This window comes from Jaculus jaculus, chromosome 5 (genome assembly GCF_020740685.1).
Source record: "Jaculus jaculus isolate mJacJac1 chromosome 5, mJacJac1.mat.Y.cur, whole genome shotgun sequence".
Taxonomy (NCBI): domain Eukaryota; kingdom Metazoa; phylum Chordata; class Mammalia; order Rodentia; family Dipodidae; genus Jaculus; species Jaculus jaculus.
In genome coordinates, this window is record NC_059106.1 from 15,276,299 (window position 1) to 15,301,839 (window position 25,541).

Consider the following 25,541-nt stretch of genomic DNA (forward strand, 5'->3'; position numbering starts at 1 on the left):
TTAAGCCAATCCCAGATCAGGCACACTCGAGGTGGCAAGGCTGTGGGCATCTGGATTTAGGGTCGGGTGAGGATTCTTACCATGATTGACAGCAAACCGCAGCTTTTGGATCACGGCAAGGTTGCCACTTACTCTGTAGATGCCATCGACATCCAAACCTGAGAGACAGAAGATTCTGAGTTGATTTTATTGTTTGGGGCATGTGGTGTGTGCACATGTGGCACGGATGTGCACTGTGTGTGCACGTGTGGAGGCCAGAGGAGGAAGTCAGGGGTCCTCCTAATTGCTTTTGCCTGATTGTCCTGAGACAGCATTTCTCACTGACCTGGAGAATCCTTTGCTTTTTTAGACTTGCTTACCAAGGACTCCAGCAACCTGTCTTCACTCCCCTCAGTGTTGGGGGCACAGGCATGCTTTCACATGACATCAGATTCAGGTCCTCATGCATGTGCAGTGAGTGCTCTTGTCCACTGAACCATCTCTCCCACTTCTGTTTTTTTTTTTTTGTTGTTTGGTTTTTTTTTTGGAGGAGAGGGTTTTACTATGATGCCCAGAGGCTGGTCTCAAACTTGAGCCAGGGTGAGCTCAAGCAAATTCTCTGCCTCAACCTCACACGTAGCTGGGACCCAGCTTCAGAATTCTTATTCATTAGCATTACCATCAAACATCACAAGGACAAACACTGTCTTCTTCTAAATGGCTTTTTCAGTAGACTCTTGGCAGATGTGGGGAAAAGGGTGGTGATTCACTCTGAATTCTCTTAAACAGAATTAAACAGCAGAAATTCTACTTTGTTTATCAGGTAGACTGTGGCTTAGCTCATGGAAAACATCTCATTAAACTTAAAATACTAACAATTTAAGACAAACTTCTCCCAACACCTGTGAGTAGTTTAAAACGAAACCAAGTAGATTAATTCAACCCGTCTTTTTTCTGCATACCATTTCATAATGTAAACGCACATACTGAAAAGTCCGTCGCTCTCTTCAAATGTTTGTCTTAACTGTTCATCATAAACTTAATGTAAGCTACAGAAAAAAAATTGGTCATTTGATATAGTTTGTTATTTTCTTTTAGATGTGAAACAGAATCATTTGAATCTCAAATGATGAGCCCAGCACAGTTTAATGTGCAATTCATTCAGCTTCGTCTAAAGGCAGTGCGGGTCTCTGCCATCATGCTGACAAAAGCCAATGGGACAAGAGCTAAAGCTGGCAGGAATTACAAATCAATAATGTATACTAACTGTACAGTATGTTTCTGATATAGACAGATGATGTGATTATTGTCAACATACTGTAGCTCATAATAAATCAGTGTTCATAATATATGTGTTAAAATTAAGTAAAATTAGAAAGTCGTTTGTCTTATCTTCAAGGAACGACATGAGACTGGTCTACTGAGATACTTTTGAGTTGGTTTGAAAGCTTTAAAATGCCCTCTCCTTTATCCTCAGAGCACACCTCCTCGTGGTAAGTGCATACACTGCTGTCTGATCTTCTACTGTCTTGTCCTTCCTTAAACTCAGTTTCATCTCACCACTGTGTCCACCGAGCACTGGCAACATCAAATGGCTAGGCAGAATGCCGTATCCGTAGTTAACCATTATGTGTTATGGTCAATAGATGCCTGCTGTTCTTAATTTGAGACAGGCGCAAATATGAAAGCTTTCCACAAACAAGATTCCCTTGTTCCCTCCCTCTCAAACATTTTAGGACCATAAGTTACTTCTGGATGCTTCACCCAAAATCATAAAACCTTAGGGATTTTGATGCTAAAATAATGAGTCAACTTGCTTAACATGAAAAAAGAAGAATTTGGGGAGAAGGCTCAGGTGGTAAAGTACTATCCATGTAACCATGGGGACCTCAACTTGAATCTCAGCACTTACGTAAAATGCTGGGCACAGTGGCAAGTGCCTATAGTCCAGTCGCTGGGAAGGCAGACTGGGGCGGGGGGGGGAGGGGGAGGCGTGGGCTTGGGGCTTGCTGGCTAGACTGGTTGAACTGTGGGCTCAGGCCTCAGTGAGAGACCATCACAAAAAAACATGGTGAAGCATGATTAAGACACCAGATGTCAACCTCTGGCCTCTACATGCACATATGAGCATGCACATCTGATGCATGTGTGCCTACATACATATAAGCACGCATTTACATGTACACATGCAAAAAGAAAAAGAAATAAGCCGAAAATCATTTTCTCACCATGCTCTTCGACATGCTCAACGCACAACTTCACAAACTTTGGCACTGTCCCATTCTCTCTCTGACAGAGACTAGCAAGATTAGATCCAAAGACCTGATCTGAAAGAGATTGTTCAAGACATGACCCACCTTGCCAACAGTTCAGGAAACATCTAAGCCATTCAGAATACCACACACACCATAGCTGTGCCTGATCTCGGGCACTTCTTCACTTTACAGTCAGTCTTTACTCAACTCCATGGACAGAACTCACCCTTGCCTAAGCGGTTCATACTTTTTATGTCTTCTTCAGAGAACAATTCCCCCCTCTCACCCGTAAAACTGATTTCTTTCCTTCACTCATAGTCTCAGCTGAAATGTTACACCTCCTCAGAAAAATGTACTGATCATTCTTACCCGAGACCCCCAATTCTAGTTATTTTCTATATGACTACTATGATGGGCTCAGAGCACTCCACTTCAAACTGTCTTGTCTGCCTTCTACCTGAGTCTAAGTGCCACGAAGCTGGGGACCTGACACACAGTTAGTTCTTACCACCAGCGCGCAGTGCCTACAGCCAATACTCAAACATTTTTAAAACTAACATAACAAATAAGCATCATGTTTTCAAAGGCTGTTCCATTAATCTTTTAACCCCAAAGTTTAGACATTCCACATTAGTGCTGAGTCTTTAGGAAAACAAAGTATTTGAAGTGAGGAGTAACTCCACAAAGGGACAACTGTCTCTATTTCTCAGTAAAAAAGGCCTGATAAACAAATTAACACATCAGCCATTAACTTACTTGTCAAACTGTTTTGTCCAAGGCTCTAAACTTGACATGCCACGCATGTTTTCTCTGGATGCTCTTGCTTTTCCGTAACCATAAAGGCTGTTATTTTGTCTGCTGTTTGTTAGAGGCAGGGCCTCGAGTCGCCCAGGCTGGCCTTGAGCTGCTCACTCACCTCCCTCCACCTCCCTTCCAAGTGCTTGACTGCAGGCGGGGTCATCAGGCCCAGCTAACGTGAGTTACCTAAATTCCTTCAAGAAGTCTTAAGGACGTGAGACTCACTCTTGTTTTGTTATTCAGCTGTGTTTTGAACAGATGCCCTGATCCTTTTCACAAGCCTCATGATCAGACACGCATACATACAATATGTCATCTTTTGCTTTATTTCTAAGGAAATGTCATTGTTTTAGCCATGAATTTGAAATTTTTACTTTTGGCATTAAATACAATTATAAATATGCAGGTATATACAGATGTATGTGATTTTATAAAAAAAAGATCTTGTTAGACAATCAGGGTTTTTATAAATGGTAAATACATAAACTAATTAGGAAAAACAATTTTTTACTAATTTTGAAATTACCTTAAATTAGAGCACATCAAGTTTGTTTGTTTGTTTTAACTCTACTGTGGTAGCTTATTCAAATTTTCTAATTTCTTTTAATGTCACACTGTAGAACTAAACTCTTCACCGCTGTGGCTCCCAAGAAGGTGCCGCACGTCACAGCTGTGTGGCTTCCTTGATGCGGCAGTTCTCGTTTAGTTTGGCATTTATGTCGGTACAATGCTTTAACTACAGTGAATTTTGAATGTGCATTAAAAATCAGTGTCTACTGTTTACATGCCTTTTAATCACTGTACACTAATAACTATTCAGTGAAAAGTGAACAAAAAATTATATTTTTAACTATTTGGAAATTTTCAGTTTTAATCTGAAACATTTCTGATTTCGAGCAATAGTGATAATTATAAACACTGCTTCTCTTACAAACCTTTTATAAATATTTTATTTATTTATTTATTTTAGAGAGAGAGAGAGGCAGAAAGAGAGAATGGCCATGCCAGGGCCTTTAGCCACTGCAAACAAACTCTAGAGGCGTGTGCCTCCTTGTGCATCTGGCTTACGTGGGTCTTGGGGAATCGAACAGGGGTCCTTAGGCTTCGCAGGCAAACGCCTTAAGCACTCAACCATTTCACCAGCCCCTACATACCTTTAATATAGCCTTTTTCACGAACAGCTTGCAACGTGGGGCGTCGTGTAAGAAACTTCTTTAAATTTTTCTTGGTTTTCTTCTGTTCTGAAGAATCTATGCTAGATACTTTCATAGCTTAAGACAAGGAGAGATTAGGCATTTCAGAAAATGACAACTTTTCTAATTAAGTTTTTTCACAGATTACTCAAATTATCATAAACTCATGAGTCAAAATCGCAGCACAAATTCTGTTATAGTTTTAATGTAGTTTAAAAGAGGCATGACAAATCATATTAACACAAACTCAGTTTTCAGCAGAACCTTTCATTCTCTCTTTTTGAGAAAGGATTTCACATAGTTCAAGCTAGGCTTGAATTCACTATGTAGCAGGAGACAGCCTCGAACTTGTGATCTTTCTGTCTCTGCCTCTCCAGTGTTAGGGTTACAGACATGTGCCACTACACCTGGTTTTATGCAGTTCTAGGGACCAAACCCTGGACTTCCTCCATGCTTGGCAGACACACTACCACCTGAGCTATAGTCTCAACCCAAAGCAAGTGACTACATCTGTATTGTTGTAGACATCCCTAAATTATTCTAATTTATATTCATTATTTCACAAATGATTACTCATCTTCTTTCATCATCAATTTCAGAGGGCAAAATGACTACACATATCAACACATCAAATCCATATAATATACATCTTTTTATCCTAGTAAGTAAGAGTCTGGCCGGGCATGGCGGCACAGGCCTTTAATCCCAGCATTCAGGAGGCAGAAGTAGGAGAACCGCTTGAGTTCAAGGCCAGTCTGAGTCTACAGAGTGCAGAGTGAGTGACAGGTCAGCCTGGGATAGAGTGAGGCCTTTACATCCAAAAAAAATCAAAGAGAACTACATAACTTACTTATATCTAACATTGGAGATTGCACTCAGCCAGCCTTTATATGGGCAATTATTTAAAATCTCTGAGAAACTAAGAGAACAGCTCACATAAATCACCAGCACACACACACACGCACACACACACAAAGGAATAACTTACAACGAAGTTTTTTAAGGTCTTTAAGGTCTTTTTCTTTATCCTGCTTTTCTGTCCCTGGTGAATCTGGCACCTCCTCTTCAATGGCTTCATCAGGTTCCATTGCCTATATGAGTGAGAGAAGTCCCAACACACGTTATTTCTAGTGCTACTGCAGCTGAAATAACATTCCTTTCATAATGACCAGTACTTAACTTGTATCAACAATTTTAGGAAACCAAGTAATATACAGTAAGTCTGACTTAGATGTTTGATAAATCTGTCAAGTATGCTTTCCTCCTTAGTGACATGACTGCATGTTTCTAAGCAGAGAATCAAGCTGACAGGACAGAATGATGGGCTTACACTGAGAGTCAGGCCATCTTATCTGACCCACTAAATGTGGGTGGCACACAGAACAGTTACCAAGACAGGCTGCCATTGATGGAGACAAAACGTAAAGCGGCTGCATCGTGACCCTGGGTAAGGTGTCAGGGGCCGAAAGAAATGCTGAACTCTTCTATTGCTTCACCAAGGTAATGTTCGCCGTGTTAGAAAGCTTAAAGGGGGCTGGAGGGATGGCTTTGCAGTTAAGGCATTTGCCTGCAAAGCCAAAGTACCCAGGCTGGATTCCCCAGGACCCACGTTAGTCAGATGCACAGGGGGGCACACGTGTCTGGAGTTTATCTGCAGTGGCTGGAGGCCCTGGCACGCCCATTCTCTACCCCCCCTTTCTCTGTCAAATAAATAAATAAATAAAAATATTTTTAAGAATCCAGATGAACCAGATTTAAAATCTTTTTTAAAAAAAGTTAAAAAAATCTGGACTGAATTCTTGAGGCTAAAAATGTTGTTCTGCACTTCACAGTCGGTTTATTACACTGGAATTCATTTTTGTATAAAGTATAAGGAAAAATGGCTCCCATTTCTTCTCGGGTATACAGTTGGACAAGAACTATTTACTAAAAGGCATATTTTCTTCCTTACAATTGTGCAGTGCTATTTCTGGTCTAAGGTGTTCACAGGCATGGGGGTCTGTCTCTGGGCTCTGTCTGTTCCATGGGTCTGCATGAATATCGTATCATGCTCTATTCGTTAAGGAAGCTTTATAAAGTCAGCGAGCACTTTCACTTTCTTCTTTAAGAATGCCTTGGGTGTTTCTCAGCCTCTGCTTACGGAATTCTTATTGGGGTATGAAGAGGAAGGTGTTACAGTATGTCCATGGTTTCAGGGAAAAAAAGGACAAAATTCAGAAATATCACACAGTATTACAAACCAAGCAGCTTTATGATTAATTTGCTAAAAGAAAAAGAGAAATGAAAACTACAAATTCCCCTTCATTTCCTTCAGATTCTTTCTTTCTTCCCGTCAGATGGTCAAGTAGTCTCACATGTATAGAGAAAGGTCCAAACTACAGAATAGAAAGGCGCACGGTTCCTTGCTGCCTGTGACTGTTCTAAGCATCTCAGAATATGAACATGGCCTTCTTTTGTGTTTGGTGCTAAGAAGAGGAGCACTGAACCCCTGCAGAAGAGAGGGTCAGCAAACAGGACAAGGAGGTGCTACAGAGCACGCTATCGAGCCTGGGCTGCAGCGGCATGCACCTTGCAAATTTGCCGAGGACCTCTTTCCACCAAATAGGATGACTTTCAACACAGCCAGTGACTGAAAAAACGTTATGCGTTAGGCACTGTTTGCCTTTTTTTTCTTGAACCATTTCTTTTTCCACCAATGTCTAATGTACAAAAATTCAAATGTGAGAATGTTTAATTATTTACATCACCAGCCCCTGAAGCTTGCTAAAGTAACCTTTGTCTTTCCCCAGCATGTTGATATAAGTTATAAAAACACACACACATATGGGTGGGAGTCTTTTCATTTTGCACTAACAAACCAGAAGAAAAACAGTTCTGCAATAAGAATTTTGCTTAAGGGCTGGGGAGATGGCTTAGTGGGTAAGACTTGCCTGCAAAGCCAAAGGATCCAGGTACAAATTCCCAGGACCCATGTAAGCCAGATGTGCAAGGTGGCACATGCATCTGGAGTTCATTTGCAGTGGCTAGAGACCCTTGTGCACCCATTTTCTCTATCAAATAAAGAAAAATATAATATTTCTTAAGTCAAACACATACCTGGTTACTGATTGTACTACTAAGAACTTTAAACCAATCATTGATCACAGCATCATTATCAGACTGAATTAGCAGTTCTGTTCCTTGACGAGTTTTCAGCTTTGGAGAAAAGGAAGCAGGGAAGAGTATGGTGAGTGTTTTAACAAAATAAATGAAAGCATTTCCTTCAAAGTTTACAAAATCATCAGTACATCTATATATATATTATATATATATAAAATATATTTTATTATAGTACAAAATAATATCATTTAGTTACACAGGTGTCATAAAACATGTTAAAACCAGTATATTTTATCATTTAAAAATAAGTTTGAGTATAAAAGCAGTGAATCTGAAATTAGAATTGAAACAGAATTTATTTGTAAAGACACATGAATATGTGATAGTTTTACATAACCTTAGAATGTTCTCTATCTGGCTATAAAAATAAATATAGAAAAAAGACTATGTAAGTAGGTTAATTTTCATCTTTTCTACTTAAAAGTAAATGCAGTTGCTGAATTCAAAACAGAACACAAACAATAAAAAATTTCCCATTTCTTTAGGTCATAAATCATGCCAACTATGTAATCAGAACTGAAGAACACAGTGGATTATTCTATGTAAAATCCACAATTAATTTAACTAATCTCTAGTTCATTGTTTCTTATGCTTCCTCACATTTTTTGGTTGTAATTGAGCTATCTTCCTAGAAGAACATATGACAGTGTCTCCTAAACAATATTTTGGGAAAGATTCTTCTATTTCCCCAAATGATGTTTAAGAAAGCTATTCCTCAAAAAACAAAAGTTAAAATTATGTTATCTTAATTTGGAAAAAATTGGAATAAGTTCGAATAAGATTCCCTCCTTGAAGACGTACCAGGACTCTGATATTTGATCATTGATCCTTTTTATTCTAGAACCAACTGTTTAAACTGCAAGGCTAATAAATTCCTTTTATGTGTTTTTCTAAACAGGTGGTCAAGCCAGTCAATACTGTTGAGTGCTTATACTACAACTACAATAGACAGGCTATAGGCTCTTTATAAGGAAATAAAGGGGAACCATATCATTTTTATCATTGCTAGGAAAAGACAGGATTTATGAAAGAAAGACTTGTAATAGCATTTCACTTCCAACAGCACATAAGTAAAGCTGATTTTTACACTACCCCTTGCACCTTAAATCATGGTACAAATGACATAATCACCAGCTTTGCCTTAATTAGTCACAATGAAATACTATTTCCCAAAGCACTAAAAACAATGCATATAACTAAAGTAAGAATGTGTGTTCTATTCAGAGCACAATGCATTATTACCTCAAAGACATTCTTCTTGCTGGATTTATCCTTTGATGCCATCTCAATCGTTGCTCCCTTGAGGTCTACTGTGAATTCTGGTTTGGATTGATTACTTCCAAACTTTATTTCAGAGAAAGAGAAAACTCTTTATGTAATACTCTTGCATAAGAAGACCAACTTTATAATAAACTAAAAGGCATTTTCATATCTTCTTTTTCCATAATATAAAATAATACCAATTTTAAAACTGAAATGTCTACAAATATGAATGTACAGTTCATAAAAAGAAATAAAATGGGCTGGACGTGGTGGCACATGCCTTTAATCCCAGCACTTGGGGAGGCAGAGGTGGGAGGATCACCATGAGCTCAAGGCCACCCTGAGACTACACAATGAATTCCAGGTCAGCCTGAGCTAAAGTGAGACCCTACCTCAAAAAACAAACAAACAAACAACAACAACAACAAAAAAAAAAAACAGAAGTAAAGAAATAAAATGGCTCAAGCCAGGCATGGTGGCACACACCTTTAATCCCAGCACTCAGGAGGCAGAGGGAGGAGGATCAACTACTTCCAGGCCACCCTGAGACTACAGAGTGAATTCCAAGTCAGCCCAGGGCTAGAGAGAGATCCTATCATCAAAAACCAAAATTTAAAAAAAAGAAAGAAAATGGCGCAATTTCCCTAACAACCACCCCCCACTACCACCACATCCCCCACCGCTTCAGGAATCTTTTTTCATTTATCAGAGTGGAAAAAAATTCCAAAATCATGTTGGTGAGGCTACAGAGTGAGCCTTGATCTGCGAGATAGAAATTGTAACAACTCTTACTGAGGGAACTTGGTGATGGTGTGTTCTTTATAAACGGGCATCACATGTATAGTTTAGTGCCACACTTCTAATTCTTGGTATTTATGCTAGACTATATGCAGCCATAAAAAACAACATGTTGAAAAAGACAAGGCAATAATCATATACATGGGAAAAAATAAGGCAGATATACCAAGAAAATTTTCTGCCTAGTAAACATTCAAAATCTATTTTGTGCTTATCAACTATTTATGTTGCCAACAATGAATGATCTGTGAAAACAGAAACCCCTAAGCCTCATCTTCTTATATTAAGCCCTTGTTAGAAACTATAACTAAACTCATATGTTATGAAGTCTTCAGAAATATAATGAAGAATACGAAATTTGCTAGCATGGATAGCTCAGAAAGGATGACTCTATGTTAACTACATAAGGAAAACAATTAGCAAAAAGGAAATGTTCATTAAATACATACTTATTCTGTTATCTTCCCATTATTAGCAGACTAGATGGAGGCTACGGTTATATAAGAATAGAAAACAGGGCTGGAGAGATGGCTTAGCAGTTAAGGTGCTTGCCTGCAAAGCCAAAGGACCTCAGTTCAATTCCCTAGTACCCACGTAAGCCAGATGCACAAGGTGGCGCATGCACCTGGAGTTCGTTTGCAGTGGCTGGAAGCCCCAGCATTCCCATTCTCCCTCTCTCCCTCGTTCTCTCACTCTATCTCTTACCCTCTCTCAAATAACTAAGTAAAAATAAAATATTCTTTAAAGAAAGAAAATAGTATTCCCATGGTACAAAAAATAGTATTCCCATGGTACCAAAAAGTTCAGATTTTCTAAAACTTGTAAAGTTAATTAAATTAAGCTAAGTCATAAACATAACTATTTCCTGAATTTAATTTAATTTAAACATTTTACACTTGTCTTTCCAAGTGGGTTGGAACTAACCTTATGATAACTTATTCATATTTTGTGTATCAATAGTCAACTTCAATTGTATCTTTTTTTTTTTTTGAGGTAGAGTATCACTCTAATCCAGGTTGGCCTGGAATTCACTATGTAGTCTCAGAGTGGCTTCGAACTCACAAGGATCCTCTTACCTGCCTCCTAAGTGCTGGGATTAAGGGAGTGTACAACCATGCCTGGCTCAATGGTATCTTTTTACTTCATCTCTTCAGCTAGCAATGTGAACTTAAATAATGTACTTATTAAAACAAAGAATGGAATTATATGGAATCAGTGAAATCTTTAAAAATTAGGTTAACTTTACACACACACACACGCTACTCACTCTGCGCTCCCAGGCTGGCCTCAAACTCAGTGATCCTACCTTTGTATAACCTGTATAAACACTTAGCAAAACAAACCAACTGAAATTTTAATTTGCTGTCATTTTATGCCCTGCAGGTACTCTGTAGGACCCGATACAAATGACCTCCTCATCGTAAATGACACGACAGGGAAGGCTGGAGAGATGTGATAATAGATTGGCAACATTTTTTGTTATTCTTTTCCAAAACCTAGTCCTACTTCACTGCAATCGCCTCCCACCAATATATCAAGCCATCAAAGCAGAATGTGGCAAGAGGAATGCACCAGGTGACAGACAGTGACAGCTGAAACAGGATCAGACTTGACATATGCATCGGCAGGCCAATGACTGACAGAATTGTTCCATGAAGAAAGCAGCAAAAGCAAAAACTCAGAGATTGTACCCTGTTGTAGAAGAACTTGTTGGGGAAAGGGAAGAAAATGATGTGATCACAAGACAGAGGCAAATGGCCCAAGGGAGAAGGCATAAGGAACCAGACAGATAAGAATAAAATTCTATTCAAACACAACAGAGACAGAGCTAAACTCCCAAATATTTTAGCTGTACAATGATCTTAGAGGATTCTTACTTTGTAGTTACATAAATCTGTGTTTTATTTTCTAGATGAATGCTTTATGGAATTGTTCATATAGGCATGTCAAGCCTATATTCACAACCAAATTACTGAGGGATAAGAAATGCCCACATCTGGCCCTCTGCCATCTTGCCCAGCCACTGCTCAGAAACCCCTGGCTCTTCCTCTTGGTAACCTATTGGGCAATGGCCTCTGGTAACCCTTTCCAAATCAGCTTTTGCAAGTAGTTTTCCTATCTAGCTTACCAATTCCTTTCTCTATGACTCTTCCTCCAGAACAGAAATAATTTTGTCCTCCATGGGATATCTGACATTCTGCAGAGATATATTTAGTTGTAACAAAGGAGAGTACAAGAGCCAGTCACTTGCTAGACATCCTATAAAGTGTAGGGCAGACATGGAACATTTTTAAGCCAGGAAGTTCTCTTGTAAGGGTCTGCCCTACACATTATAGGGAGTATGATGATTGATGCCTCAAAGGTAACACAACACGTATCATACGGACACTGAATGGTTCCCTTGTCAGTCTTTCTACTGTCAAGTCAGGGTTGAACACAGGCATATTAGGGCTTTTTAAGAAAATTATTTAATTAATTATTTATTTGCAGGGACAGAGAGAGAGAGAAGAGAGACAAAGAGAATAGGCACACCATGGTCTCTAGCCACTACGAATAAACTCCGATGCATGCACCGCTTTGTACATCTGGCTTTATGTGGGTACTGGGGAACTGGACCTGGGTCATTAGGCTTTGTAGGCAAGTGCCTTAACTACTGATGCATCTCTCCAGCCCCTCTCCGAGGTGTTCACACTGAGTAAATCAATTCTTTTTTCTTTCTGCATGTGTGTAAGCATATTTGCATGTGTGTGGGCACGCATTCACATGCGCCCATGCATTTGGAGATCAGTTTGTTGTAGGAGTCTTTCTCGTTTGCTCTTCACCTTGTTCACGAACCCCAGAGGACCCTAATTCTGCTAGCTTAGCTTGCTATCTTACCCCAGTGACCCTCCTCTCTCTACCTCCTGAGGACTGGCAAACATTTTTCCTTTACAGAATGAACCAGCTCTTCAGCCCCATGAGCTCTTTAAGGACCTTTAAGGACCGCCTTCTGTTATCACACAGACCCATCAGAAGGAACGACCAAACCTCAAGACAACACCACAGGAGCTCGGACTAAGACCAGCTTCAACAGAATCAAGCTATACAGGGTATTAAAGGCAGCTTTCACCACAAATAATTTCTGTCTTTTAAAATTATTTATTTATTTGACAGAGAATGAGGGACAGTGAGAGAGAATGGGTGCACCAGGGCCTCCAGCCACTGCAAAAGAACTCCAGATGCATGTACCCCCTTGTGCATCTGGCTAATGTGGGTCCTGGGGAATCGAACCTGGGTCATTAGGCTTTGCAGGCAAACTCCTTAACCGCTAAGCCATCCCTCCAACCTGATTTCTGTCTTTTTGACTCTTTAGCATCTCATCCTCAGGTATGGTGTGGTTCCATTATAGAAATGGAAGATTTTACTGACAATCTAGCTGGTTTCTGAGCAGAGAAACAAAATTAGTTCAATTATTTTTTTAAAAAATCCTAAGGAGGGCTGGAGAGATGGCTTAGTGGTTAAGCGCTTGCCCGTGAAGCCTAAGAACCCCAGTTTGAGGCTTGATTCCCCAGGACCCACGTTAGCCAGATGCACAAGGGGGCACACACATCTGGAGTTCATTTGTAGTGGCTGGAGGCCCTGGCACGGCCATCCTCCCTCTCTCTCTGCCTTTCTCTCTGTGTCTGTCACTCTCAAATAGATAAATAAAAAAATGAACAAAAATTTTTTTTTAAATCCTATGGAGTATCTTACATATTTTTCCACATTTTGATATTTTTGAATGTAGTATCTATCAAAATACATTATACAGACTCACATACTTTTTATCTAAATAGTATTACTTTCATTTATTTAGGCCATTTAACTTTGGTTTCATTTAATAGTGGGTATTGGGAAAGCAGTATGAGTTTTTAAAATTGGCCATAAAATAAAAATTAAGAATTAACTGTAAAACCCAGCATTCTACTATATCCTAAATCTGTTTACTTTTTACTGAGACTATAAAACACAAGTGGCTGTGTTTTAATTGTACATACCTGAAATGGTTAAAATTTTAATAATTTAATAGCATTAAAACCATTTAAAGACAACAATTCAGGGCTGAGAGATGGTTTAATAGTTAAAAGGTACTGGCTTGCAAAGCCTGGTGTGGGATCAAGAAGCCAATATCAACATAAAGCCAGATATACAAAGTGCCACATGTGTCTGGAGTCATCTGCAGTGGAAGATGGCCCTTGGGGTGCCCATCCCATACACTTTCCCTCCCCTTCTCCCTTCCTCAAATAAATAAATAAACTAAAAGTATATTAATAATGCTATAATTTCAAACTGTGTACCTCAGTGAATTTGTGTTATGGGGGGGTGAGTGTGTGCACCACAGTGCGCATGTGTGGAATCAGAGGACATATCTGGGTATCAGTCTCCGCTTCCCCCCTGCCTGAGGCAAGGCTTCTTGTTTTGTTTTTCACCACTGGGTCCATCAGCGAGCCAGTTATCTCCTGCCGCCGCCCCCTCTCTTGGGGCAGTGCACTGGGATTACAGATGCTCACACACAAGGTTCCCCGGGACACGTGTGCCAGGCAAGCACCTTATCCACTGAGCCGTTTCCCCAAGGGACTTAAAACTGCATTTCAGCATTGCTACATACTAGCACAGTAAGGCAACTTTAGATTGTAAAGTCCTCCCTGTTTGTCGGCACTAGTACATCTTAATTATGAATTCTGAATTGTGTAAGGAGTTGTCTAGTGAAAACTTTAATGAAATACAGATGCCTATAAATGATCACATGGTGGCATATATCACCTGACATCTGTAAATGTCCAGCTTCATTTTCTTAAAATCACATGCACCCCCACCTAAGTACATGATGCCGTTCTCACCACATGGCTCTACTTGCTTACTTCACCCTACATACCACAGCCTGCTCTACGTCTCAGTCATCATCAAATGATCAAATTTTTACCTTTCAAAATGAAAGCATATTATATGTCATTTCCACTATAATGGCTGAACAGAGAGCAAATCAAAGGACTAATGATGCCAAAAGGAAGAAATATTTTAGAATACTTATATGCACACACTATTTGTTTGGGGTTTTAAGACTGTTGTACCAGAGTAGCTGAGAACATGCTCAGTGGCAATCACAGTTCAGAACAATGTTACCGGCTGCATTATAAGCGCAGAACGCGAAAACTTGCTTAAACTTTACAAATGGATTTTTCTTTCACCCAACACAAGAGCAATATAACTTGTGTTGTTTTTAAAAGAACCCCAGTAATCCTAAAATAGTATTAGGGTAAAATGGGAAGCAGACCAGACATATTTATAATAATTTCAATTTAAATGCTATTTTATTTGGATGTTCATAATGCAAATGCCAAGTGCTCAAAGGTTTAGAAATATTCAAAGTAGGAACTCTGGAGCCCAAACGCCAAAGTTCTAAGTAGATTTGCCACTTAAGTTACTACATCACTTTGTCATCTATGACAGGGAAGGGGGAGAAAAAGCTGTCCCAGAGTTAAGAGGTTAATATTATACAACCTTCTGCCTTTTGAAGAATAACTGATATGCATTTTAGAATACTGGCAATTTTATATGACAAGTTTAACTATTTGCACTTTAAGTAACTGAGGAGTATCAATAAACACTGAAATACACAAAAAGTGGCAAAAACCTCACAAGTGTCAGTTGGATGTCTTTTCTGTGAACACTAGCTAACATTATGCACACACATGGATACTTGAGTCACTGGCCACTATACAAGGGTCAGAATACAACTCATGGTGAAGCTAGCCATATTACTGTCTATTTCCTAAGGAAATGTCAAAGTAACAGTCACAAACATAGAAAAGCCAGAAAATGAGTCAAGAAATACCCTCCATGACATTCAGGTTGTGAGCTCTTCTTTCAGTGCAACAGATAAAGCAAACTGATTTCAATAATGTAACTCACTAAACTTTTTAAACTCTTTATCTCTTCTTGTTCTTTATCTTTAAATGCATCTTTAAGAAAGCTTCATTTTTCAATGCACACTCCTGACTAGGACGACTCTGGAAATTACTTCCTGAGACGCAGGTACCGTACTTCCCGCACGGCGTGGGTGTATAAGGCCTCCACAGGGTAGAAATACTTACCCAGCTTGTGCTGCTTCCTTGAGTTTTGGTAAAAAGCAAAGATGAACCCTGCAACACTGCCCAGGAAGACAACCAGTTCTTTCTGCAATTATAAAGATGAACAGTTAGAGGTCCTTCCCAAACAAATGTTAGGTCAAAACCTACTTATCACTATTATCAGTGTCACAACTTGATTAATATTTGAACTGGATATTTGATTCTCATGACATTCATAGTCATTTATTGCCCCAACTTAGGCACCCAAACAAATGAAGTTAGTCAGAAAATACAAAATATTGTCACATAGAGCTACTCCAGTACACTGTAATCAAGAACACCATTTTATTTCAAAGTCCCACAAACAAAGCGCCATATCCAGCCTGAATTCTTCCTGACAGCAGAACAGCAGGAGGCCATGCTAACCTCACTCACCTAACGCTTCCTACATACAGACCTGGGTATTTCTCGGCATCTCCCTCCTCTGAAGGTCTGTACTAGACAGGTAGTACATATTAGGTATATTAAACAAAGGTAAATTATATACTGATTTGCCAGTACAAGATTTTTAAGTTTCTAAATTACCGAGGTAAAACACACATGTAAACCTGTGAGTACAGAAGGGTGTGAAGGAAAGGCCTGTGCTGCTCTCTTAATCCACATTCCAGAGGAAACTGTTGAGGCACCTGGTGGCATGTGGCTGTTGAAGAGACTGTCCGCTGGTCTGCGGTCATCTCCGCGTGCACAGGTACGGGCCACGCTGACTGTGTGCAGCATTACCACTGTTCCTATTATAAAGCTGGCAGTGTTGTACCCTGGCCAGAATCCAATCAACTTTCCTGCTGCATTTCCTTCAATTCTGTGTTAAGAGATTTTTGCTTAAATATTTCTCTCCCATTGGAGTCCTACATTATCTAAGGACAGAAATGATGCTTTATTTATTTATCTATTTCAAAGTCTAGCAAAATACCCTTCAAAAAGAAAGTCTAGATAAAAAGTTTTTAAACAAAAAAATAAATTTAAATTACTTTAAAGGGAACTCAGTTGCTGAGAAGGTAAAATGAATGTACCTATTGACTATAAGAATTAAAGCTTTCCTTACAACTAAACGTATTGGCCAATCCCCTGGGTACTTCATAAGTAACAAAAATAAGGCTATTTTTTGTTTATTAAATGTAGAATTTAATATCTATCAATTATACTTACTTTACTATTTTATTACTTTTTATATCTAAAGTTCATGGATGAAGAGGAATGAAATAAAATCACTATTGTTTCAATGTACCATTTTCTTACCAGTTTGTGCACGTAACTGTTGGCATTGCTTTAATAGGAAAATAATCACCACTAATGTTTAAATCTCCACTGTGGACTTACCCATAATGCTTTTTCCCCTATGCTATTAAGATCTCTATTCCTGCTTTTCTTTTCATGTCTTGACATGATGTGTGCGTGTGTGCATGTGCACACATTTTTGAATCACTTTAGGAGCTGTGTAAGTGTGGAAAGTACTAAAGTCTTGCTTTGCTTCAATCTTACCACCTTTTTGTTTCACTTGATTAGTTTATTTGTCCATTCTCCTCTCTCTCTCTCTCTCTCTGCGCTTGCAAATAAAAATATTTTTTTAAAAAGACCTTTCTCCATTACCAAACTTTAGCTGTTCATGGGAAAACAACTTTCATAAACTTCAACCACAATAACAGGCCAGAAGACTGACCACAAGCGGAAGTGAGAATTCAGGTGTCTGTCATTGAGCCAAATACCAAAGATTTTAAAAGATGTGAATCAATAACTCTCTTGTCATATTATCTTGAAATACAAAATTTCTACTCATAAATTATTATCCATGTTAATTTGTAACAGGTTATTTTAAAATAATTAATATTCTTGAGGTCTCTTAATTTATCACAATAAGCATCTGTAGATAACAAAAGACAAAGTATCTTGGGAATACTCAGTGATCTGCAAGAGTTTAAAGAGGTCTTCAGACCCAAAAGTATATGAACCCTAAGAGAGGAGTGAGAAAGACAATATTGCTTCACTTCATGTGAGTAAATTTAAATATGATGAAATAAATGCATTTGAAAACATAAATTACAAAATATATTCCAAAAGAAACAGAAAACCTAAGACTATTACAAAAAAAAACAACCAATAAAAACAGAAAATGACATCCAAAATAGAAAAAGGAAAACAAAAAACCAATTCATAAGTGAATTCTACCAAACAAGTTTAGGAACATGTAATTGCCACATTATAAAGATGTTTCAGAACATTTTAAAAAATTTTTTTTAAAAATCCAATCTCACAAAGACAAGTGCAATTAAAGCCAGCCTATATATTCAACTACTTATTAATTCAAAGCTCTTCCTTAACACATTTATCCATTTTGATAAAATCACATTTATCAGTTTTATTTAAAACTCAAGGCAGCTGTGATGGCACACACCTTTAACCCCATCACTTGGGAGGCAGAGGTAGGAAGGTTGCTGTGAGCTCAAGGCCAGCCTGGAACAAAAGAATGGGTCCTAGGTCAGCCTTGGTGTGGGAGGGGACAGGAATGCATATAAATGTAGTATTTTTCTCTTGAATCTCTATTGGCAAAGACCAAAAATTAAATGTTTCATACATATCCTGGCAATTTTACTTAAAAACATATGACTCAAAATTGTTCTAAACCTTTTAATCACTTCTGCTGGAATTTAATTCTATCTTTACATTTTCATCTATTTCAACCAAGTGAATCATGAAAGAACATTAAGGATTTGTGTACTTACCGAACCTTTTTCCCATTTTCAGAAATTTTTGTCACATTTAACAATCCGTATTTCTCTTGACCCTATGGAACAGAGTAACATTTTTTATAGATCATTCATACAGACCACAATGTCCAAGTACTAATTCATGGCTGATCCACACCGCTCTGGTAGTCTGAAAATTAACGTAAGAGTGGTTGGTATGGAATGCACTTAGTGTTAAAGTGCATTAAGAATATAATCATCCTAACATTCCTATATTGTCGGTAATCCTGTAATTCAACACTCCCTTTTTTTTTGGTGGGGGGAGAAGTGGCTCACTACGGAGCTGGGGCTGGCGGACCCTGTGCCTCTACTGAGGCGGGGGATCACCATGGCAGCAGCACCTGGACAGCACCGACTTTCTCCCACATTGCAGTGCAGCGACTATTAGGTACTCGGCCCTGACTTAGATGCTCAGGAGAGAGCAGCAGAACAAGGTTGATGCCTTCCTATTCAAAGTGATTCAATGCTACAGTGGTAAATGCCACAGCAATAAAACCTGAAAATAATATACTAACCCGTTTTGTCAGAATGTGCAAGTAGCCAGGTAGAACAGTGGAGTGGCTATTTAATAGATCAGCTCACAGTGTATGGAATTCTACAGAAATGACTTTCATGTGGCATAAAGTGCCTCAAGAAGTGGTCACTAAACCTGTTACCATATGGTGAGCTGGGCTCTGGAAACACTAACCTAAGACCCAGCTTACGGCGTTGACACGAGCCTCGTCATTAAGTAGAATGAAGGCAAAAGCTATGCATGCTGCTCGTTGTTGTCTCAAAAGTCCTCCAGGCAAGACTGAGGTAGCACTCACTACCCAGCCTGTTAGCTTCCTGCGCTTATGCGAACTTAATGGAAAGGATTTTGTGCCCACAGTATTTATCAACACCAGCAGCAACTGCATGTATACGAAACAACCACCAGTCTTAATTCAACTGCAACTTACATACATGCACAAACACTTTACAAAGAAAAATACTACAACTCAGAGCTGGTTAAAGCACTTGCCTGCAAACCAAAGGGCCCAGGTTCAATTCCCCAGGACCCATGTAAGCCAGATGCACAAGGTGGCGCATGCATCTAGAGTTTATTTGCAGCAGCTGGAGGTCCTGGTATGCCCATTCTCTATCTGCCGCCCCCCACCTTCTAATAACTAAAAATAAAATATTTTTAAAAGCTTTTAAAAAGAAAAATATCACAACTCAGAATTTATTTTTACTTGATTACTGGCACATTTCCTCTAGGTATTTTAGTAAGAGAAAAAAATTGTATAGATTATAAATGATAATGTTTCAAAGTTTGCCTACATCTTGAGGCAAAGTTGAAAATTGTTAATTTACATTTTGGGCACATGAAAACTTAGAAATAACCCATGTGTAGGTAGTTTTCAACAACTGTTTCACAAAGCATAGCATTTTATCACCTCAGATATGCAAACTTCATACATTTCAAATGAGCCTTATTGTCTCACAAGAAAAATGTCAATTATACAATCCTCTATATACAAAGCATTACACAGAAGCTTTCTGAATTTACTGCCCCTCCTCCTGTCAGAATGGATGGGGAAGGGAAATAAGGACAGTGATGGACACTGGTTTTTTAAACTGGAATTAGAAGAACAGAGAAATGAGAATTAAGACAGTATTTTTATGCCATAGCTGAAATCATGTAAAAACTAGAGAGTGAGGTAGGATGGAAATAGGGCCATCAAAATAGGAAAGAAAAATGGACGGAACAGTGGTAGTGACTGTCAGCCTAAGCCCCAGGATGAGACAGATGATGTAATCAGGGATTCTTATCCGAGTCACTGGGTAGATGGGTCTGATGAACAACTGCCCATGTATAGGAACTGTTCAAAGGGGCCCAGGAGCTTCATCGTGAGCTCAGAGGTGTTGAGAAGGGAGTATTAATGACCCAAGTATTAAGCACTCTCATGTGACCATAAGAGATCAACACTTATCATATCCAAATGTATAGAAAGTATAAGAAACAATGACCATACAATGTGTTACGTGCTGTGAGAAATGAACCTATAACTCGATCTGGGAGAGGAAGATGTGACTCAAAGACTGACCTCTGAACTAAGGGGGCATTAGCGAGGTGGGAAGAGGAGGTGAGAACAATGAATGGGGGAAGGCATGGCAGTGCCCAGCGCTTCTTACTAGAAAGTGTGTGGTGAGGCTCTGGAGAGAAGAACAGTCACCAGTGGCGTGACTGGGAGGCAGCTAGAATGTTGTAAGAAATGATAGAGGGCTAACCTAGAGCAATGGTGGAGAGAGGAGAGTAACCAAACTTGAGAAGAACTCAAAAGATGAAACTGACACGGATGTAACACGGAGGGGAGAGGGCTACTGGGAGGTGTCACACTTAAGCAAGCGAGTAGATGCCAGAATCTCAGTTTCATGTCACTTTTGAAGACGACCTTCCTCTGCTCACGCTCAGGTGTGAGCTCCACTGCTGCCCAGTCTGACCCCCCCCCCCCCCACTTTCTGGACGCCGGGGTGAGGCCGCCTCACGTGTGTACGCTGCAGCACAGTCCCCAGCGTGACAGTAAGTGACGGTGGGGCCTTCGGGAGGTGATCAGATAACGATGGCAAAGCCCTCAGGACTGGAATTCATGTCCCTGTGTCCCCTTCTCCTTTAGGCCATGTGACAACTGATCATGAGCAATGAGTTTCTGCTGTTTTAGAACTTACCTAGTTACTGATTTTTGGATGTAACTGCCCCAAAAGTCTAAAACATCTTTAGCACAAAACACCGAGGTAGTTTTTATTCACTATCTACTCCATTCATCCACAAGTTGGGACAACATCTCCATTCAGTGTCTGACCAGTACCCTTGTCCCACAACCAGCACGTATGACCAAGTGGACAGTGCTGTACCACAGAAGCAGTACGAGATGGTCAGTAACGAGAGGAAACAGTGCTTTAACTTGCAAATGTTATCGGCTCATACTCATTTCACAGGTTTCATCTCACCGATACAGTATTCACTCAGTAAAACACACTAGCCAATATAGGAGAACAATTCTCGTACAAGAAAATCCATAGTCTATTGCTCATGTCAAAATGACATAGCAAGAGTTTTTTTCTTATTTCTTATTAATTAAGTTATAATAACAGAATTGGCCCACACTCTCTATTTCTTGACAGAAGCTTGCTGTGTAGTCTAGTCTGGCTTCAAATTCACAATCCTCCTGCCTCAACCTCCCTGGGGTTATCAGCACATGACACTAGGCCCAGCAATGAAATTCTTTTTGTGTGTACGTCATAAGCAAAATGATATAAGGCTTAAAGAGAACTCATGCGATGAAATATCCAAAACATGTACATTCAGGGAAACAGGAGCTAGTTGGTACCAGAACCGGGGTGGGGTGGAAAGATACTCAGGGGGTATGGTTTCCTGAAGACTGAACATCATTGAATTGCACTCAAAACAGTGTGCAATAGTTAATTTTACATGATATATTTTCTTTTTACCTCAACACAAATATTTTTTAAAAGTATTTTATTTTTATTTATTTATTTGACAGAGAAAGAGAGAGATAGAGAATGGGTGCTCCAGGGCCTACCGTTACTGCAAACTCCAGACGCGTGTGCCCCTTGGGCATCTGGCTAATGTGGGTCCTGGGGAATCAAACCTGGGTCCTTTGGCCTTGCAGTCAAACGCCTTAACCACTAAACCATCCCTCCAGCCCATCAACAAAAATACCTCAAGAGCTAATGTCATCAAAAAGTCATTCAGAAAAGTTAGATATTCAAATCAAGTCTTTTTTGGAAAAGCCTTAAAATAAGCAGTATTTAACAGCAATGTGAATGTGCCCACTAATGATCTTATTAACATTTTAATACAGTCACTGGGAATACAAGGTCAAGACTCCTTACAGTAACTAGATAGGAAAGGAGGCAACGGGCAACACTAGGCAGCGGCAGGGCAAGGGGAGAGGAAGGCCTGACAGCAGAGGAAGAGGGTGGAGGGCTCACAGGCTCAGGGGAGGCAGGATACATGGCAGAGAGCATCAGGGAAGGAAAGAGGGCCCTTTGTTTGTGAGGCACCCAGACAGCCTTGGGCGGAAGTAACACAGCTGCTCATTTTTTTTCCCCCACCATAGGCCAAAAAAAAAAAAAAGAGAGAGAGAGAGAGATGGAAACAAAAGAAAACCCGGTGTGGCAGTTCCAGTGGCGGCCATCAGAGGGTGCCCTGGGTCCAGGACTGTTCAGTGGCTGTCAGAGGCACGGGGATTTCATTGACAAGCAGCCCTTTGGAACTGCATGTATGTTTACAAATCTTTGTTGCTATACTTACCAAGAAATTCCCTTTTAAGCAAACCAGTATGGTCTGTAAGATCTTTTAGGAACTGTATAATAGCTATATTTTAAGTGTAAAAAGAATGATCTCTTCTTTTTGATGAACTGACAGATTCAGTATTCTATTACAATGCCTTAGATTCACTATTGCTAATTCTGTCCCAAACTACTAAAATCATGTCTACTTTATCTTATCTTGACTCTTATGGGCCTAATGCTGTATTAAACAATATACAAGATAAAAGTAAGCTGGGCGTGGTGGCACACACCTTTAATCCCAGCACTCGGGAGGCAGAGGTGGGAGGATCACCGGTGGGAGGATCACCGTGAGTTCCAGGACACCCTGAGACTACAGAGTGAATTCCAGGTCAGCCTGGATGAGAGTGAGACCCTACCTCGAAAAACCAAAAAATAAAAATAAATAAATAAAAAGATAAAAGTAGAAACTACAGTTCCCATTCTTCCTTTATTTAATAAACTTAGGGAGTTCAGTATACACAGACATGGCACTTGAAATAATTTGTACTTAGGAGATACGATTCATGACTCAATAATTCAGAAATAAAGACCACTATTATGTGAGGCTAGTCTAGCAAGGCCTTCTAAGAGTTTTGAAAGAGGTACAGGACGTAGGTTATGTACAGAAAATCCAAATCCAGCCTACACAGGGAGACTGCCTGATCCAAGGTCAGAGGGAATGTGTAAAGAAATAATATGTATTTGAGGAGATGAATATGATTATTATCCTAATACATCGCACAATTTGTGCTTGAAACATTTTACTGTATTTCATAAATATGTACAATTACTAAATACCAATTAAAATAAAAAGGCAGTGCATGTAACAGATGATAAGAAGAGTGAAAGACTAGAAATGAAAGCAGAATCAAATAAAACAGAAAAGATTGGAAATGGTCAGAAAAAGTGGACAGTGTCTGGAACTCTGCTTCAAAGAAATCTAAAATATTTTCATAAAATAGTTACGAAGAAAGTTTGTGTTCTTCAAGGCTTTATTTAAGGTTTCATTTACTGGTTCACCAAATATGTACTGAGCAGCTACTGTGTGGCTTGGCAGCTGAAGCTGGGGTTACTCTGCTTCTGTTCTACACAGGCTGTACTTGAGGGGCAGAGAGTCCTTTAGGATCTCCCCAAGTAAGAGCTACTCTTTTGTGAAATCGAGTAAAATATAATTCATACTGTGAAGAAAACCACAAGCAGACCTCACCTGATGCAGATTAAAATGCAATTCTCTGTGGAAACAAAGGCTGAAGTGAGCCCAGATGAAGAGCAGAAGCTGCCCCTGCAAAGATGAGGAGCAGCTCCTGATGAGAGCAGCAGCTCCGCTGAGAGCTGGGGGGGGCTCCGGAAGTGGGGCATCAAGAGTAAGAAAGGCAGGACGAGGGCCAGGCGTGAGGCGAGGGTGGAGACGCCGCCAAGAGGAGGCTCACAGTGCACTGTCGTTTTAAAGCCTTTCCGCATCGCAGGACAGGGAGAGGATGAAAGCCGGGAAGGGCCACAGCAGGGCCAGCATGTCAGGGAAGGCAAGCACAGAGCGCGGGCACAGGTCGAGTCCGATGCGCCAAAGGCTTCCTGGTCAGCGTGAACGCACACTGATGCAGTATCTCCACGATCCCCCGACACAGGCTCAAAAATGCCCTTCATAGTATGGAAGAAGACTGCGAACTACTAGGAAGGAAGGGAATACGTCTTACCTTTGAACTGCTGGCCTGAGGGGGGAAAAAATGTAGTGTAATGTGGTAATATACCCTAGGAATTTTTATGTTTATTTTTAAAAAGCCAAGTATTAATCTGTCACCTACAAATGCGTCACATAAATTATTTACTCATTCTAGATACTGAATTTTACACAAAAGGGAACTTTAGAATGTGTAAAATTTAATCATTATTTTAAGCCTGTTTTAATTGTATTTTTTCCTTAAAAAATTTAATAGCTGCTCAAGAAATACTTAAACATTATACTTGGAGAACATTAATTTGTTACAACTATATTGTTTTGAATGTCTCTAGCATACTAACTGGGTCCTGGTGCTTTGATGAAGTGGGAGAAGATGCATTTTCAGGAAAACAGGGTTTTGAGGCAGTTGGAGATTCCTACAAGAAATAAGTAATGAACAAAGTTACTCTATTTTATATAATTCTATTTCTCCCTGAACTCACAGTGAAGAGCTCACTAACAAGACAATCTTAACAGATATTTTTCTTCTATATTCAGCTCTAAAACTAGTAAACTGAGTTAAAAACTATAGATGTTATTAAAAGTTTATGAAATATGGCATATTTTAGAGGTAGTTAAACAGTGAATAGAAAAGTGCTAAAAATGATGTGTGTTAGCTTAAAATCATTTTACATCAGTTTAATGAACTCTAAGCCCTTATGGATAATATGTATTAGTTACCAGACAACCTGATGTTAAGAGAGCAGATGGACTATCCAAGATTAGGCAAGGAACAGGAACAGAAATTATTTGGTACCTTCCAGGATGAAATTTTTAATCAAAGTAACATGAGAAACTAGATTTAATTGCTATCACTATTTAAAGGAATTATAACTATCCAGTGTTTAGATATAAGCAAGATGAAAATATGCAGCAAACTGTCATTTAAAGATTATTAACAAAGATGGGAGTTAACACTTTGTTGCTTAAACCTACAATATCCTAAGAGCAAACCAGCATGGGTGTGTTTTTTGTCATAACTAAAAAAAAAAAAATAGTTTCCTGAGAGGATAAAACTGAAGGATATTTTTTGGCATCAACACCTGGCTCTATTTAAATTTTCTCCACTCTCCTAGATAACTTTGAATAATTTCAGGAAAGGCAAACTAGAAAAAAAATATTGATACCAATTAATCTCTGTGCCTTCAAGCACCCATCTCCCTATTTGT

At 39.4% G+C, this 25,541-nt stretch overlaps 1 protein-coding gene across 6 annotated transcripts in view; it reads right to left on the minus strand.

The window, feature by feature from the left end:
* The window catches only part of Arhgap12 (Rho GTPase activating protein 12), a 98,697-nt gene that overhangs the window by 3,637 nt on the left and 69,519 nt on the right, over nucleotides 1-25,541 (minus strand). For 4 of the 6 annotated variants that reach the window (XM_045149627.1, XM_045149624.1, XM_045149622.1 and 1 more), the window contains 9 exons: nucleotides 24,675-24,749; nucleotides 18,312-18,373; nucleotides 15,559-15,640; nucleotides 8,627-8,728; nucleotides 7,322-7,420; nucleotides 5,214-5,316; nucleotides 4,187-4,303; nucleotides 2,208-2,306; nucleotides 81-158 (listed from right to left, as the gene is read on the minus strand). In XM_045149627.1, coding sequence (XP_045005562.1) covers nucleotides 81-158; nucleotides 2,208-2,306; nucleotides 4,187-4,303; nucleotides 5,214-5,316; nucleotides 7,322-7,420; nucleotides 8,627-8,728; nucleotides 15,559-15,640; nucleotides 18,312-18,373; nucleotides 24,675-24,749 — 817 coding nt within the window. The remainder of the gene's footprint in view (nucleotides 1-80; nucleotides 159-2,207; nucleotides 2,307-4,186; nucleotides 4,304-5,213; nucleotides 5,317-7,321; nucleotides 7,421-8,626; nucleotides 8,729-15,558; nucleotides 15,641-18,311; nucleotides 18,374-24,674; nucleotides 24,750-25,541) is intronic. The other 2 variants (XM_045149625.1, XM_045149623.1) reach the window with 1 other exon arrangement.